The sequence below is a fragment of the Pseudorasbora parva genome, chromosome 10 (assembly GCF_024679245.1).
Source record: "Pseudorasbora parva isolate DD20220531a chromosome 10, ASM2467924v1, whole genome shotgun sequence".
NCBI lineage: Eukaryota > Metazoa > Chordata > Actinopteri > Cypriniformes > Gobionidae > Pseudorasbora > Pseudorasbora parva.
Genome location: NC_090181.1, coordinates 35581534 through 35600576, shown reverse-complemented (window position 1 = coordinate 35600576; position 19043 = coordinate 35581534). Strand labels below are relative to the sequence as shown.

Sequence of the window (19043 nt, the reverse complement as noted above, 5' to 3'; positions counted from 1 at the left end):
TAAAGTATCTTCTTATGAAACTGTTTGTACTCTTACAAAGTTCTCAATGCTTCGGTTTGCATGTAGGGACCCTCATTATGCTACCGTGTTAGTGTGAGGCTATTTTTAGCCTTGTTAGTGGTATTAACTAGCGATTTAATTTCACTACTCTGTGCCCCATATACTACCGTTATAAGCTAATCTGTTTTTAAAGATAAAACTCTTTACATTCGATTTCCATGAAAATGCATCCCAGAGAACGATCTACTCGGTAACCATCTGTTAATTACCCCTAGGTTCATTTCTCACCGGAGTTGTCCTTTAAAGCAGTTTGGAACAGTTTTTCTTCGCGGAAGCTTTGCGTAAGAGTTAATAAAATATTTAATCTCAAGACAATATTTTGTGTCAAATTTTTTTGAGACTAGTAGCTGTTTAATAAGCGGGATCGCGTCCACTTTGAATCGGGGTCCCGATCACTCTGTCGGGGTTTATTCTGGGATAACAACCGGCTGGGTGTACATTATCCCTTACTTAATAAATAATAGTCCAGTTGCTTAAAGTAGTGCAGATCATAACTGCTTACTTATTTGTAGGTTTTATATTTGAATACTTGTTAGACATGGTCAAATACTAGATTTCTTTTAATGTGAAATTTTAAAAAATATTTAAACAAAATTTTAAAACAAAAACAAATTGTTGAAACAACAACAATAATCAGGTTCTCTTTGTTATAATGTGTCAAGTACATGAGTTGATTATGCTTATATTAGGGGTCATTATATTTATATTAAAATACATTATGTATTTAAGAGTTCACAATTAAAACTAGGGGGTGGTCCGATCCGCATTTCCCTCCTCTGACACCTGGGATTCATTATTGGCTGATACAAAGTACAGATTCAATACTAAAATAATTATAAAAAAATATTATTAACTAATAAACTGTTTTCCTCACTGTATGGACGAGACGGTCATTCTTTTGTCAAAGTCATCAGGATTGACTTAATTACTTTCCTAACTTTGTAAAACAATATACACACAAATGTAATGAATTATTTATTAAATAATTGTGCACCAGTGCAACAGCTATAAATAGCTTCACTAGCTTGTTAGACATTACAAATAAACAAGAGTCAGACTGACTCCATTCATGAGTCATGATTTTGTCATGTACGACTCATATATTCATGGAAAAACAATGGTAAAACATGGTAAATATTTATAAAAATATACTATAAAATTAAAAGCATTTATTTAAAGTTTTAGGTGCTGCTTTTTAACAAAGCAGCAACATATGATTGATAGGACAAGAAAGGCTATTGCACAAACATATTATATGAACAAGAAAAGCTCCAATACAGAGCACTTGCACACATCCCGTGGGCAGAATGTGAACCAACATGGAGTCACAATGCGTAGTGCTTCTCATTGAAAAGTTCAAATCACAAAGGGAAGAGACATAGTGATGTGTTGTATTATATATAAAGGCCAGATTTACTAAACAGGGCAAATTAGCGTGAGTGCGCAATTCCATAAAAAAGCAGATAGGAGTGGACAGTTCTGTGTGAGATCTACTGATGACACTAAGGATGCACAATATTATCAGTACATCAGAATCAATAATATTAAATTCGGCATCAGCCGATGTGAAAAAAATATTGCGATATGCCATATATGTTGATGTGTGCCTTTAATAACTCTTGTGCAAGGAGCGCTATAGCGAGAAGATCATGTCAGCAGTGTGGCTATTCTTGAAGTGAACTTGATGTCAACAAGCAAAAACATTGCATGTATGGTGATTTATATCGTCAGTTTTTAAATGCGACCGTCAACAGTGACTCCCCACTCTCCCACTCCCTCTCTCAGGAATTTAAGAACACTATAGTCTCTGAACAAATGACGCACGTCAGTTTAAAGCTACACTGTGTAACTTTTTTAGTTTATTTTTAGCTATAAACACTTCTTTCAAAAATATATGTGCTCATTAATGTACATTTACTTCTTTCAAGTAATAAAGTATTCTCCTAAATTTAAATATGCCATTGAAAATACATACGGGTGAGGGGTTCGAATGCCGGTCGCCATGTTGCCCCTCCATCTTGAAAGTACATTAGCCAAAGAGGGACATACCCATAAATTCAAGCATCGCCTTTTGCGTTTTAACACTCGATGGCACCGTCTCGAATGTGAAGAGGGGGATTGCCATGTTAATCTTGGACTAAATCGGCCACCGTATGAGTTAAAACTAAATCACAATTGAGAGGAACAGAAACTAATATTCACTGGATGGTCATATAACTTTTTACCGCTAGATGCGGGGAAAATATCATACAGTATAGCTTTAACACAAAGCAGTTACTTTTTTGCACAATCTTCTTGGGATTGTTAATCTGTTTATTAACTTAATGTAGCAGAATAATCTATGGTGTCATCGCTGTCGTGATTAGACGTAGCCTACAGTTTATTGTGTCCTTTACCTTTCATTTGAAGACGACGTAATGAAATATGCACGTTGCTAGTTCATCTTCAGAGCACTAGATGAGAGTATATGAAATAAGTCCTTAAAAAAAATGTAAAAAGGTGAGCATTGTTAATCTCATCACAGCACTCCACGCAGAAACCGCTCTCATACGAGTGCCGTGTGAAGTTTGAATTCTCTGCTGTAATCAAGGGCTGAATCTGAAATCGCCCTCTAGAACAATTATTTGAGGGGAAAGCCTTGGTAGTGGTGTCCGCGACCATAGTGGAAGTTGAGTGCACTCATTTAATCTCACATTGCACCGCAATAACGAGTGTAGGTTACAGCCGATGTACAAACAACAGCTGTCCGACTTCACTCGTTTTCATTCACCCCTTCAAGTGAAAAATATAAGTGGATAACGTAGGGAATAGTGAAGGATCAGTGGGTGATTTCAGATTCAGCCTTGTGATCTCAGCTGTGCTCTCACAACAATGCAACAGTGAAACGGGACCCTATATAAAATATTTAGGTTACTGCATCTATCTAGGGTCTAGAAAAAAAAATCTTCTGCACAAAATTGTGTTGTTTCAAACAAAGGGGAAGAAAAAACATATAATCGGTATTGACATCAGACCAAAATGTTTTCAAAAATATCAAAAGTACTGGCAAAAACCCAGTATCATGCATCCATAGACCACACACAAATTAATGAACAGATGCAGCCGGATCATTTGCATAATGATCAGCTTAATCTACCTGTTAGCTTTTTTTGGGCAGTAAATAATAGGCCAAACACCAGCAAACTGATGAGAGGCGAGCGCAAACCTTTGTAAAATCACCTCGCGTGATTAATTTAAACACTCTCCTCCCATAAAATTTTGTAGCCTGGATGCCAGCCGACTTTAGACTTGCCCACAACATTTGAGGTCGGGCAATTCGGTCTGGACTTGATCCATTGAGGAGTAATTATGCTGAACTTAAACTGTTCAGACCAATCAAAATGGTCAGGGTGGCTTTATACGATGATTGACAGATAACGCAACGTTATTGCAATCATTCACGTCCCCAAAAAGCGATTGGGTTCGTTCTAATCCTAAACCGAGAAATTGTTTGTATATGCATTCACCATTACTATTTCTCTCAAAAATGATGATTGTGTTAGTAAATACTCTGTGTATCCTTAAATTACTTTTTACAACATCGGCAAAGATCATTTACACTCATCATCATCTTCTACTTCTTCCAGCATGCGTGCAGTTGAGATCTGTTGTGTCATTCATGAACCATCTGTTCTTTTTGAACTAATCTTAAATATCACTCGGGAACAACAAGTTGACTCAGAGAGCGATTTGTTTATTTTGTGTTGACTGTGCATGCGCTACAGGCCATCGGTTCCTTCCAGGATCTTCTGCACTTAGCCTATGGGGCTGAGAACGAATGACTCGAACATGAAGGCTCGAGAGGTGAACTAATCAATTCTGTTTTTGGGACTGTCAGGGATCGGTCAGTCACTTATCAGTCACTTATGACGGTACTAATGGCTCGAACTCAAAGACAGGGGAGGTGTAATGCTTCTAATCTTTCCAGGGAACAGACGTGATTAAATGTGAAGGGGCAAAAGAAAGAACAACTCGGAGGTGAGGTAAGTTTCAAGACTTATATTCTGACTAGAATTGAGTATGACCACGTCAGGCTATGAATTGAGCCTGAAAGGAAAACTCCTACAAATACATATGCAATAAGGTCAGCCGCAAAAATGACTCTGTCCATGCCTTTTCAGCGCTAATTAGTAAATCATGACAGTAGTTTTTAACGGCAAAAGAGGGTTTGTGCTGGCGCAAGCTTTTAATAAATCTGGCCCTTAAATTTTAGTTACTGTGCAAGTAAAGAAGAATTATAGTGCTCTCTACTCTAATGTTGTGACCTAACAAGACATCCAGGAGAAAGTAACGTTTAAAAGCAATACACTCCAGCCAGATAAAGTCCTTTTATGCAAAACCACAACATTAGACCTTTAAATTTTTCTTGATCTGTAGATAATTCAATCTTTTTGATCGTTTCATCGTGTTGACTGTCAGAACCGAATGCGACACAGTTTGAAAGCTGAACAGAAAATGACTGACAGCCGCAGCGGAGGGAAGCATTTATGGTAATGCTTTATGGTACTTTATAATGTTTTTTGTGTGATATAACAATAACACAATACTATACACACAATATCAGATTTGTATCAGTCTTGTCTGGCCGATACCCAATCCAGCAAAAAACTGGCAGCATCAGAGCAATACCGATACTGAGTATCTGATCAGTGCATCCATTCATTAAAACCATATGATTACTTGGCTTTTATGCTTTATTTGAAATAATTATAATTGCCTCATTGTTATTATAAAAGTATTTTAAGCCATTTTAAAGGCTAGTGTTTATTGTTATTACCACAAAAATATCTGTATACTTGATTATTTATCAAACTAAATCAACCTGTTAATCGATTACCAAAATAATTGTTAGTGACAGCCCTACATTTCAAAATGCACCTGCATTAATTTGCATTTTGTGACTTTCAGTAAAATAAGAGGCTATTTTTCCAGTCATGCATTTGGTCTTTGAAGAATTCTTAAAAATAGAAATAAAATATAGTCTTGTCTTGATCTCGTGAACCCAATATTGTGCATTCAGAAAAGAGGCAATTCTTCAAACTTGATGTTCATTATGACAGCCAACACATCTTCCTCAGACATCCCACACTCAAGAACTAGGTCAAACGCAAAATAGGAACCTAAACTATCTTCATTGAAAGCATCAAAACTCTGAACAAACTTACAGACAAACTTACACAGAAGTGGTCATAACACCAAGAAGATAAACTAAGACTAACACCTGCAGGCATAAAACTTAGCATCCCATTCAAAATACTCTTTAAACGACATTGATCTACATCCGCAATGCATAAATATAGCAGTGATGACGTCACTGAAGCAGTGAACACTGGGAACCATAAGAGCCCCCCTGACACTCCTAACACTATATTTAGGAGCGTTTGGAGTAATTTCTCATGTGGCTTTTTCCATCCTCCTTTTGAAACAGCCCATCTTCCTACCTAAGCTGGTTAGGGGTTCCCTTATCTCTTTGAAACTCTCTCTCGCCCCATCCTCCTGCTTCACTTTCAGTGCTTTGGGGGAGCTGGGAGAGCTGCTGAGGGAAGGGGAAAGAGGTGTTATTCACAGAAATACAAACAATACATTAGGAGTTCAAAATACCAAGTATGCAACAACAGCAATGTGCCACAAACACCAACAAAATCCATGATAATGAGTTAGAGAAAATAACGAAGTTAGAAAACTGATGCACATAACCTGTAAATGGCCTGAACTTGTGCCACGATTATGTTTTTGGAAAATGTAAAAATAACATTTAATTAAAAGTACTTAAGTGGTCTATTCTATTTTGTATGTAGTGTGCCCCAAATAAGTTACTCTAGTGTTGTTACTTTAGAAATTTGATATCTGAATTGTTCAAAGCTGATGGTTTTTATTACTCATGCTTGTCTCCACTTATGTCATACCTCAAAGAAGAACCATTAAACATACAGGACCAAATAGATGTTTTAACACACAAACATATTTACTTTCATTGTAGGTTTACTGATGCCTTTGCCACAAAAAAGAAAAAAACAGTAGATTTTAAAGCATTAAAATACACCTGTTTGAACCTATATCTGCCAGGTATTATGACACGTTCAGTGATCGAATCAGAAATGGTCAGCCAGGACAATGCCGTTTACACCTGGGATTGAAATATCTTCAGTCACACCCAAGACTTTTACAGAAGGGCCCATGTAGTGGTGGGCGATATACTGGTAGATACAATTAACCAGTAGAAATGTGTCAACCAGAACAGATTTTGGACTACCATTTGCATATGTTTTTAAGCATTGCTGTTTAAAAAAACAAGTAATTTTAAACCGTTGAAACGCAATAAACAACAAAAGAGAACTAATTTTGCTATATGCGCATGCTGTCTGGGAGCTTTCTGAGCAGTCTTTAATATTCCCACTTTAATAAGAACAAATGTATTTTAAATTAAAATGTATATTATTTACACAGTGAAGACATTCAGAGTTTTTTTGTACATTTGATAACATAGAATCACAATGATGATTACATTAGTTGAATGGGGGGAGGTGATGGTGTTTGCATTCCTGATGCACTATATTTGTATGGGTTTCAATGGTATGATCACAAAAGTTTCCACTTTTATTTAGTACTGACCACTTGTGATTGGATTACCAAAAACATGTTACTAGGTAGAAACAAGTCTTTTGACTTTTTAAAGTGCATTCAAGTACTTTCATTTTTTAATGTCATGATAAACTCAACTACAATGCTGCCAAAATACATGAAACTCTACACACAAAAACCTGAAATACCCAACACATAAGGTACCACTTCACATGATCTTTGTCTTCAAATCACAACGTTATGAATCAGGATAGTGGCTAAAACAGCTATAAATGCTCTTTTGCACGCTTGTTAGAGTTATTATACAAATCATATAACAATCAGTATATATAATTCTTCCATACATATCAGCAACCATTAACCATTTATCAACAAGCTATCAATAAAATGCATGTGCACTAGGAGTGTAACGTTATTGAAACCGAACCGATAAACCGCAGCACACCACCCACGGTACAAACCACAATACTGTAACGTCAAACCAAAAGCCCCCCGCACAGCCTGCGGCCTCGGCCCAGTTCTCACTTCACCTTATGCCACAATTTGTTTTCTTCTTCTTTGACATTTGTTAATTAATTAATACAATTATGGTAAATGGTAAAATTAATAGCTTTTATTTCTGACGGAGGAAATCCTGCTGCTGTTTTGAACATTTTATGAGCTCTTCATGAGTTCTCAGCGGGTAAAAATAATGCCACATGTACACGCATAAAATGATCTCGTTTAATCCAGCACACAGCATTGTTTTGAACATTTCATGAGCTCTTCATGAATTCTCTGGTAAAAAATAATGCCATATGTGTTACACGCATAAAATGATCGCGTTTAATCCAGCACACAGCGTTGTTTTGAATGTTGTGAACATTTCATGAGCTCTTCATGAGTTCTCTGGTAAAAAATAATGCCATATGTACACGCATAAAATGCCCGCGCGTGTAATCCGCACACAGCATTGTTTTGAATGTTCGGTAAACGAGCTCCTACGTCATATAAGCCGACCAATCAGGTTGTGACCGTCTCCCTATGCCTTTGGTTCGGTAACTTTAGGTTCGCTGTCAAAAATGCCCGTGTGATCGCTAAGCGGACCAGGACTATTATGTTTGTTTTTGTTTTTGTCATCGAAATAGGATACAGAAAAGATATAGCCTGAGGGAGAATACAAACAGGGGGAAAAATATGCATTCGTAAAAAAATAAAAAATAATTTATAAGGAAAAATTGTAGGCTTTTATAACATGACATGGGGGGAGAATCCAGTCATTGTTAAGCTATTAACCTCATTTGAGAAGTGTTTTAGTGTACGCGCTGCTCTAAGTCCTTAGCAGCAAGGCACGCAGTAATTAATGGCGGCGATGCTTTACTTCCGTGTTTTACTGTGACTTCTAATCAGAGTCTCTTATTTTCAGAATGCGGTACTTTATAATATACTTCAATCTCTTTATCTATGGCAGAAAAGAGAACTGAATCACACTGTTTTAAGGCATGTGACTGGCTGTTCACTACTGATTAAGATGCAACAATTGTAGATTGTTTAACAATTATAGTCTGAGAAATAATCACGGTTTCACGATTATAATGCATTCATTAATTTCACAATGTATAAAATCACATGAACATTCTTTAGATTTTAAAGTGTTATTTTATGCTACCTTTTGAAATAAAACAAATACAGCAAATATTCTTGGGTCTGGCGAGTATTCAGGCAGAATACAGATCCATGCAGGTCTTAAGCCAGACCTAATATTCTGTGTGTTTAATGTTAATAAAACACCAAAGGAAAAATAGAAAACCACCACATGCTTGGCTAAATAACTAAAATATATTTATTAAGAATCAGTTTATTGTTAAATTATAGCATGAAGACTAAGTAAGCAGTTTTATATTTGCTTATTTAATTTCTTTCTTGACTTGCTACTGTTAAATATACCTAACGTAGCAGAAAAATAAAGCTGTTTTTGTCATATTGTTTGTAATTCGCATTTTTTGCTTATTTTTAAAAACAAAGATACAAATAAAATTACACTTAAAAAAATATTAAATTACTCGTATCATGAAATAAGATTTTGGTCATCTCAACCTGTTCAGAAGTAAAAGATTAGAAAATATATAGATATATAGATATAGATAACATGATTGATATTGTAATCTCTGTAAGGATGTTCACACTGGCATAGCAATAAGAGGAGGAATGGTCAAAAACCAGGGCAGGAACATGCACAGTGAATTCTTAGTAAAACAAAACAAAAACAATGAGTAATAAGTTCTGTTGTCATATTATCTGTGTGTGTTTTTTTTTTTTCTGTGGTATCGATTAAGTATCGGTATCGAGGTATTTTCGTCTGGTATAGTATCGAAGTCATAATTTCGGTATCGTGAAAACTACTTACAGGTATGGAATGACATTAGGGTAGGTCATTATTGACATAAATTTCATTTTTTGGTGAACTAACCCTTTAAGACAACAGTTTACAGGAGGTAGACTATTAAGTTATATGGTGTATTAAGTTATTGTAACTGTGAGCTTAATTGTCTACTACCAGTATAAAAATGTCTACTGCCAGTAGAAATCTTTCCACTGACTCCAGAAGAAAAATTTCCAGGATCCCTGCACAGCTGCATGAACATGCAATAGGCATATTGCAATTTCTGTCGCCAAATTTAAGAACTCTTGAAATTATAATCCAGACTCTTTTTACACCATTTAAGACTGTATTACCACAAATATAAATAATAACTAAACTAGAACTAATTTTAAGACTTTAAGGACCATGGGGGGCTAAAGGCAGCAGAATACCTGTTCACAACGTGTCCTAACCAGATGCAATGCAATAAGATTCCAGCAAAAGGCAATTTATACATTTACACGACTAGAGATGCAACGAAATAAATAATAACTAAATTCCAATCAGAAGGGCGTGTGGGCAGGCTCTCTTTCTCTCTGCAAGGACTCAGTTGAGCCACACTGGCAACTAAGCAGGAAATCACACTGTTCACACTGCAGGGAACAGTGGCCCAAATCTGATTTTTTGGGGGTCAAGTGACCAGGTCAGAATTCTTCAGAGGTAGTGTGAACACTCAAATCTAGCCCAGATCTGATTTTTTCAAATCAGATTTAGACCACATACATATGTGGTCCTGAATCAGACCCAGATCAGATTTTTTCCAATGTGGCTGCAGTGTGAACAACCAAGGTGGATTTGATGCAACTTTTACGTCAGTCTATGTCGACATTTGTCACAATTATGCGCCGGTGAGTTAGCGTTAGCCACAGACACAGGCAGTAACATTAAAAGCAAGCCAATGGAGGTAGAGTGAGGTGTTAGACCTAATTAGTATATGGGGAGATACTTCAATTCAAGCTAAACTAGAAGGATCCTACCGTAACTGCTCCATTTTTTTGAGAGAAAAAAGCACACAAAATGAAAACGGGGACACAGAAGAACATGGCTTCAGTCCCAAAGGAAGGAGACAAAGACCAAAATAACCAATTATTTGCTCTCTTTCTTTTCGTTCTTCTATTCTATCGATATTGGTTCAAAAAAAGGTGCTGAAAAGTATACTGCGGCCCATAAACGCAACCAAGCCTGGAAAAAGACCCAGAACCAACCTTTAACATATTGCTAACATTAATTAGCATGTTACTAACATGAATCTCTTCAGCACCTGCTCATTACTGTTATGGCTTCCATTACACAAAAATAAAAGTGAAAATGCTTGCTTCCTCCATAACCTCCCGAACTTTAGTGCAACAGCACGCTGCGTCTGATGTCATTGATATTGTTCTTTTGCACATGCGGGTTAGTTTGAAACAGTTCACACTGGAATCAGATATAGGCCACATTTTAAAAGGTAATGTGAACAGCCAAACAAAAAATCAGAACTAAAATTCTACTCACATTAAGACTTGCAGTGTTAATGGGGGCTAAATGTATAAGTACTTAAGTTAATACTATATTTTACTATTATTAAAAATAAATATTCTGTGGCTGGTATTATTTCTGTCATGGAATATACTTGTTTGTTCACAAAGGTAACAAGAACATTCAAACTGCAAAATTTTAAGATTTGTGGTAAATTATCCTCTGTTTCTTTCATTAAGGATGTTAAAGTCAGGCAAAATATTCAAACTCAAATTAAAGTACTGTGCAAATAGGTCTGCCACAATGAAGGAATTTCTCTTGTGGTGATTTTGAGTGGCTCAATATCGCCATGTTTTCCTTTTTTCTTTTGCTATATAAATAAGTTGTACTTTCTGCCATCTCTGATGAAATCAGCCTGGTTTTCTTTACATTAGCACTGTTTTAGAATGTTGGCGTGTTGGAATATTGCCAAAAGTACTGTGATCCCCTTCAAATCATTAAAATTAAGGTGTTCCAATCCCTTTCATGGCCACAGGTGTATAAAAAAAACATGTGCTTCTACAAACATTTTTTAAAGAAAGGGTCGCTCTCAGGAGCTCAGTGAATACAGAGTCCTGACCTCAACCCGATAGAACACCTTTGGGATGAATTACAGCAAAGACTGCGAGCCAGGCCTTCTCGTCCAACATCAGTGCCTGACCTCATAAATGCACTTCTAGAAGTACGGTCAAAAATTCTCATAAACACACTCCTAAACCTTGTGGAAAGCCTTCCAAGAGGAGTTGAAGCTGTTATAGGGTGGGCTAACTCCATATTAAATCCTATGGATTAAGAACGGGATGTCATTAAAGTTCATGTGATATAAAGTCCCAAAACTTTTGGCAATATAATGTATATAAAATTGCATAATCATCAAAAGGGGTAATGCAATAAAGGTAATTTCACATTTTGCGTGTTCTTTACCTAACATCATAACTTAAGCTTTTAGATGGCACAGACCACTGTAGGTGGAACTTCATTTAACCAATTATTAAGGCTTCATCACATGGCATCAATACAAAAGGCATGGTTTTGGTGAGACACAGACAGATACTCGTTGATACACTAAACAATGATAACAGTCGTATGTGGTTTTAAATTGATTAACATTATAAAAACTGGTAAAACCTCAAAAAGCTTAAAAAAAATACAATGTTGCAACTGCTAATAATTATTCCAATCATTCCGAATTGTTCTTTTGTTCTTTTATTATCTTGACAACTCCTCATCTGAAATAAAGCTTTTATTTCAGACATACTTTACTTAAAATGCTTCTGACAAAAGTCAGCAGCATTACGTCTTGTGTTTAACATTCCGCTACATCCTCAAAAAAGGGGGTACAACCCCCCAGAAACACTGCTTTATTGTGATGTAGCCAAACATGAAACTGTATTTTAATAAGGGACAGTTCAAAATTGTACACTGATTTGATTTTTTACAAGTACAAAATAAAGCTAGATGCTATTTCACAGAGGGGAAAAAACCTCAACCTTCCACAAGATTCTCCTTAAAATGTTGCGCTAATTTAATTTCAAACTCATTTTGCTCCAATGACATGCATTTTAAACAATGGTTAAAAAAAGGCACTGACAGAGGTTCTCAGTGCACAGCACACAGACCCGATGAATCAGTAATGAAAATCACTTTTGTCTATTTTCATAATGAAACGAGTCATTACAAACTTAGGCTAATCCCCTTTACACACACACACACACACACACACACACACACACACACACACACACACACACACACACACACACACACACGATCATTCGAATATACTCCCGGGTTTCTACTGATACAAAGCCGTACACGAAATCGCTAAAGTAACCCTTGAAAGGTGTACTGTGTAAATTGTAGCAACATCTAGCAGTGAGGTTATGAATAGCAATTGCCTACCCCTCTTTTTTGAAGCACATAGAGAAGCTACGGTAATTATATAATTAATCGAAAACAAACTTTTGAATGAATTGCACAGCCCTAAGCTACGGTGGCCATAACACGACAAAGAGGTCGTCTGAGACAACAGGGAGTAGCTGATTGCTCTGTAGAGCAGTTTGTCTGATTAGGCCAGGGGTGGGCAACAGTTTTTGTCTGAGGGCCACAGTTACTTTGGCAAAGTAAACGGAGGGCCACACTTTGGACAATTGCAATTAAACATAGTTACATGATTAAATCATACACAATAATTAAATGCAGATATGTATAAGGCTACAGTTACTTTGATTTTTGACAGCCTATTTCAAGGTCTGATATATATTTTTGCTAGGCCTGTCTGACATAGGCTACTTTAAGGTTACAATAACTGGATTTTTTTTGTCATGCAACGTCACCGAACATTCTAAATTCCATGTGGGACCGTACTCTCAGGAGCACAGAAGTAAAAATCCCATATATGCGACCATAACGAAATATTTCACTTAAATTCAACTTTCATCCAAATTGCCAGCACAGAGCGCATCGGTCCCCAGGGCCGTATACTGCCCATGTATGGATTAGGGCTACTGTAAAAACACGCCAGTGCAAAATGGTGACTTCACTGTAAGGGGACCCGCGGTGTATGTAAATAGAAATGGCTAATTCTAAGTAGTGCTGGGCTGTATACTGACCAGTTCATACCGAATACCGGTATTTATTTTTGTTATGATACGAATTTTGATAATACCGCAATACCGGTACATGTCACTTTAAACATGTCAATGTTTTCGCTTTTCTCACTATTGTTGGAGCACAGCTGAGATCGCAAGGCTGAATCGAAATCACCCACTGAAGCATCATCCACTATTCCCACTTTGTTACCTTGAAGGAGTGAATGAAAACGAGTGTGTGAAGTCAGACAGCCGTTGTGTGTACATCAACTGTACACTTGTTATTGCGGTGCAATGTGAGATTGAATGAGTGCACTCAATAACGTCCACTATGGTTGCGGACACCACTAAAAACGTCTGTCCCTTCAAATAATCTTTATAGAGGATTCAGCCCTTGATTACAGCTAAGAATTCAAACTTCACGCGGTGCGGGCATGAGAGCCGTTTCTGCGGCAGAGTGCCGTGATGAGATTAACAACGCTCCAACCACATGGATCATAGATCAGATTCAGAGTGGAGTGAGTGCGTTTAGGTTTTTTATGGGCCTATTTCACATACTATAGTGCTGTAAACATGAACAAGCAGCATGTATGGGCACATATTTTATCACATCTTCAAATTAAATGTAAAGGACACACATACAACTGTCGTCTGATCACGACAGCGATGACACCATAGATTATTCTGCTACACGAAATACAATGATGTAAGTTAATAAACAGACTGACAATTCAAAGAATATTGGGCAAAAAATTAACTGCTTTATTCTTTGTGTTAAACTGACGTGTCATTTGTTCAGAGACCCTAGTGCTCTTAAATGTCTTAAAAATATGCTTAGACATTTGATATGCTCTTCCGCGTTTCTCCCTCGTTTCGGCAGTTTGTTATATAGCGTTTGATTTTTAAAATGCTTAAGGTCCCCCCCCAACATTTTTTTTCAAAGTTGTTGCAGGTCTATGTTTTATTGGTCGTCTCCCCAAAGCATAATTTTGTGTGTAATTTTTCTACAATACTTACTCATGACAGTAAAATAGTATAATAATCAAACCACTACAGTTTCCTCTCTCAATCATTAGAAAATGTGGTGTGAAAAAATATTGTCATTTACCGCGAAACCGATATAACTTAGAAAAATACTGTGATATTTTTTGGTCATACCTCCCAGCACTAATTCTAAAGTAATAAAAACATAACTGCTCATTATGTAAGGTCTTTATACACCATTGAAGACAGTTATGTGTATTATATTTCATTTCTGTCAATAGATCCTCATAAACACAACACACTGCACCTTTAAGTGTGAACTCACATGATGTTAGATTAGAATTCACATAAAAGAAAAGTGCGACAAGTAGTAGATATGTTTCAGTTCTTTTTTGTGGCGCGCTCCAAAAACAAGTTCACGGAAAGGAAACAAGATGGCTGAAAGTTCATCCTGTTTGTTTTCTTTATTTAACAAAAGCACAACATATAGTTTTTATTGAGTACACACAAATAAAAGTAAACCCTTTACGGTTTCAAAGGATGTTTATCTAATCTACCTATATAAATAATTAAAATACATAAATTGACTAGTAGTAATGAGCAATATCAAGTAGTAATGAGCAATATAATCAAGTAATGAGCAAGTATTTTTGTTTCCACTGTTTTAAGGAAACAATTCAAGTAATGAGCAAGGATGTCTACATGAGCCCCACACTGGTTTCTGTTTCAGTTTCGCTTCAAATTAATTCGGATTGGCGTGACGTTTATATAGGTACTTTTATTTTTCATTCTTGTTCTGAATACCGTTAAAATTGGAGTTTGTGGTGTGTTTAATGTGGAATGAAGAACACTAAAATATCCTATAGCTAAGTTAATAGCATTTATAATGTTTATAAAGTTTATAAACAAAAAAATGTGCAACTTGAACACAAATTATATATTTTTTCCCCCTCTCTCAAAAACCCAATTTTTATGTATTTTTTATGTATAGAGTATTTATTAACTATGCAGTAAGCGTTTTCAAAAAATATTTTAAAATGACTTTTTAACCGATAGTATTAATCAGTCAAAATTCTTACTGTCATTTAATGATTAACCAGTTAATAATGAGCATCCCTAGTTCAACAATTATTAATGAACGTTTTGGGGGCTTTGTTTGTATTTACATTCTTTAGGCAATGTTACAACCCAGAATAAATATTCTGCATCTGGAAAGGAATATATCACTTTTTTTTTAAATCTAAAGGCAAAATTTACTGTTCCATTAATATCCATTATTTATTTAATTTTTTCATTAGCTTTAAAGGCCCGCTGATATGCCTTGAAACGCGCCGCATTTTTCAATGTGTTGACGTGATTTCCCCAAAATGGCTCCAGCTGTTAGCAGCTCCTCCCCTTTTTTGAAACAGCCAAAAGCGTTTTGTTAATACACCACGTCAGTTTAAATAGAGCCTCTCTGTTTGGTTAAGCCAGTTTAATCTAACAGTTTATCATCATAATCTCCTCCATATCACTTTGAAATACAGCATTCTGTGCAGAGTTCAAATGGGTCCGATATTGTTGTCTGCGCCGACTCGCGCATATGATCTGCGCTGCATTCTCTTGTCTCTAGCCAACAGCTGTCGTCTTTAGACTATGTGTGCGCTGGTGTGGTGCGTGAAACTAACGTGAAAACAGACTTAATTCGCCTCAACTGAAAGCATATTTACACTGAATCGTTTCCTATCACATAGTGTGCTATGTGCTGTTCGCCATGTAGAAATTAGTAAATGTGTTAAAAACTGACCGATTTCACCCGCAACTTCAGCGGCGTAGGGGGTGGGCTTTAGATTCTAGAGAGCATTTGATTGGACAAAAGATTTGATGAGAAGCTGAAGTCTGCGATGATGTCATCAAAATCTGTAATTCGTTTTAACGGAAGTGAGAGACAGTTTTGAATGCTTATATCTCCTAAATGTGAATTTTGTCATTGTTTTGGAACACACAAGCTTATTTATAACTTTAAGGCCGTGTCTCCACCAAAGCGTTTTTAGCCTGCAGAAAACACTAGGCTCTCTCCTTAAAACGCCTCGCTGTGAGCGCTTGAGAGCGTTTTGGCAGGCAGCGTTTTTTTTCTTCAGTTGAGACTCTTTACTTGTTATGATACAGAAAATCTGCGGAAGTCTTACTAATTTCACAGGTAGTTTGTTGCTGTATTGGTTCTATATAAAACTGCAGATCCAATGTAAAGTATTTGCTCTGGCTTTTTTTTTAAATAATTTTGTTCCGTTATTATTGCTTGTTTTCATCTGATGACGACAAGCAGCATGTGGCAGTTGGTCTGTGTTGTATTTGTCCCGCCCCTCCTCCACTGTGATTGGACGGCTGAGTGAAGAGTGACAGTGATGAGCGTTGCGTTTTACTCAAAGTTGAACATTCTTCAACTCTCGGTGACCAGTTAAAAACGCTGAGCGCTCAGCGCTTGAGTGTGAAATACTCACTCAGCGCCTCGTTGCGCTCCAGGCGTTCTAAAAACGTGGCGCTCTCATTGAAAACAATTGAAAACGCCAGCCAGCAACGTGAAAAAACACTTTGGTGGACACACGGCCTAAGGCTGACATTGTCATACTCAAAGCTAAAAAACTTAAATTTTGATTTCAGTGGGCCTTTAAGGCTTTTTGGAAATTAACACAATGCTTTTAGTGGTTTGTGCACTGCACAAGTCACACATAAAAATGTGTTTGTAATTAAATTGGGAATCAGTTGAGACTCCATACAAACTTGGCCTTAATGTTATGTTACCTTTTTATTAAACTTACCTTTATAGCTTTAATTGCTGATTTTGTTATCTGGGTCATCTTTGCTTTGGAGATAGGTGGTTTGTATTCATTCAGTGAGTACAGCTGAAAAACAAAAATATTGCAATTTAACATTCCTTATAATGGAAGTTATTAATTTAGTCTAATGTGATCTGCTGGATGCCTTTCATGTATATTTGTACTGTATTTACCATTTTTAGTCAGTAAATTCACTGTTGTTGTTTTTTTTTTAAACAACAACATCTAACATGAACAAAATAAATATATCATGCATTTCAGCTTGTTGCGATTATGTTGTTACTACAAGATGCATTACAGTAATACTTTACTTTTGTGCAATAAAATCACACTGTCCTCTTTCAGACAAGTCTCTTTTTTTGCAACTCTTTTTGGGTTCTCCCCTAAAATATATGATTTACACTACTAAACCATAAAAACTTTCAACTCATCATTGGGGTATTTGAATTCCCCATTTCAAATCCAGATAAACAAATTCTACGAAAATTCACAATTAAAACACTATTGAATAAAAACATGACCTCACTGAACTAGTTAAGAGAAAATTAAGTCTATCATAAAACTGAGATTGAAGCCGGTTGAGGGTCACCGGGATGGCTAATCGTCTGCTGCTAACTGTTAGCAATTCTGTTTTAAAAACAAAGGCAATGTCTCAAAACATTTTTAGACACCCCTACGATATTTATCGCATCACATGCCTTTTCTGGGGTTGCAGTATTTTTGTACGAAGCGAAACACGACTGTTATGCCAAAAAATATCTATTAGCTTGGGCCTATGATGCCCTTAAACGTTGTCTAGGTAAACTCATGAAGCGGAAAAATCAGCCCTCGTATTAACAAGACTTCCTTAAAAAGGATTTAATATAATTAAGCACACAAAAAAAATTAATAATAATAATAGAGATAGGTAATTACACACAGACTACTTTAAGCTGCCGGACTGCTGTTATTTTTTGTCAACATGCTGTAACGTACACTAAGGTGACGGGGGGGAAAACGCCAAGCACTGGTCTAATCTGAAGTTACAGTATTTATTACTCTTTCAGTTTTCAAAATGCACGCAAAGATTCAAAGAGACCTATCAGACTTTTAAAGATTAAACGTTGGAATTAACGTATGTAAGAAATATATGGCCTGCACCATGAAACCGGCTTGATGACAACAGCGGCCTACACTACAGTTTATCAAGTCTATATTTATATAAACAAATATCATACAAACCTCGCCGTTAAACGCCTTGACGGCCTCCATTGTAAGGATTTGAAATTGTTCTTTCAAACAGATAAAAACGTTAAGCCTCTTCGTCCCTATAACCGGCCTGATGCATGCATGTCGTGAATTTAGCGGTGGTCGAGATGGAGGAGGGCGCTAATATGGCTGACAACACGAAGACAAACACAGACCGAATCATCCCTGAGTCGACTCCTCCAGAAAGATTCAAGATTCAATGGGTTGCCGTTTGGGGAATCGAACAGTGTCTTGAAAATTATCTCAGAGGTGGCCAAACTTTTATTACGGAGGATCAAACTTGACTGAGATTTTTTATTAGCCTATTATATACAACTATAGGGGATAGCTAGGGCACAACCGAACGCTTTATGACTTTCTCAGTTTGTGTAAATCCATAGGCACACAATAGGCTAGCCTCTTTATTTCCCTCCACATTCATTTCATACGTCTAGTACAAATATGCGCCCCCCCCCCCCCCCCATTAATACAGTAGGCTACTTTTTTCTTGATTTACCCCGAAAAGATGGAAGTGAAATGTGACAACAAGAATATGCTCATAAGTTGTAACATGAGCATTTGACAGTTTAAAATGTTATCTGATCTAATAGAAAAAAATACACACAACAAAATAAAATAAAATAATCAACTTTTTTCATACAGAATAATGGCATTTTTAATCAAATAAAAAAAAAGACAATAACACTGCAAAACAATTCAAAACAATAATAATATAGTAATAATAATAATTTTTCAACATTGACTCTAAGTTATTATTCACCTTTTTCTCATAGTTTCTAATACACTGTAAAAAATTATTTAGAAAAAAAGTTGCCTGGTTGCCTT

General features: G+C 36.3%; 1 protein-coding gene across 1 annotated transcript in view; it reads right to left on the bottom strand.

Moving 5' to 3' along the window:
* scaf8 (SR-related CTD-associated factor 8) overlaps window positions 1–18367 on the bottom strand; it is a 54214-nt gene extending 35847 nt beyond the window's left edge. The window contains exons 1-2 of the mRNA XM_067455996.1: window positions 18192–18367; window positions 16953–17036 (exon numbers count right to left, since the gene is read on the bottom strand). Coding sequence (XP_067312097.1) covers window positions 16953–17036; window positions 18192–18221 — 114 coding nt within the window. The 5' untranslated portion in view covers window positions 18222–18367. The remainder of the gene's footprint in view (window positions 1–16952; window positions 17037–18191) is intronic.
* Window positions 18368–19043: the final 676 nt, after the last annotated feature.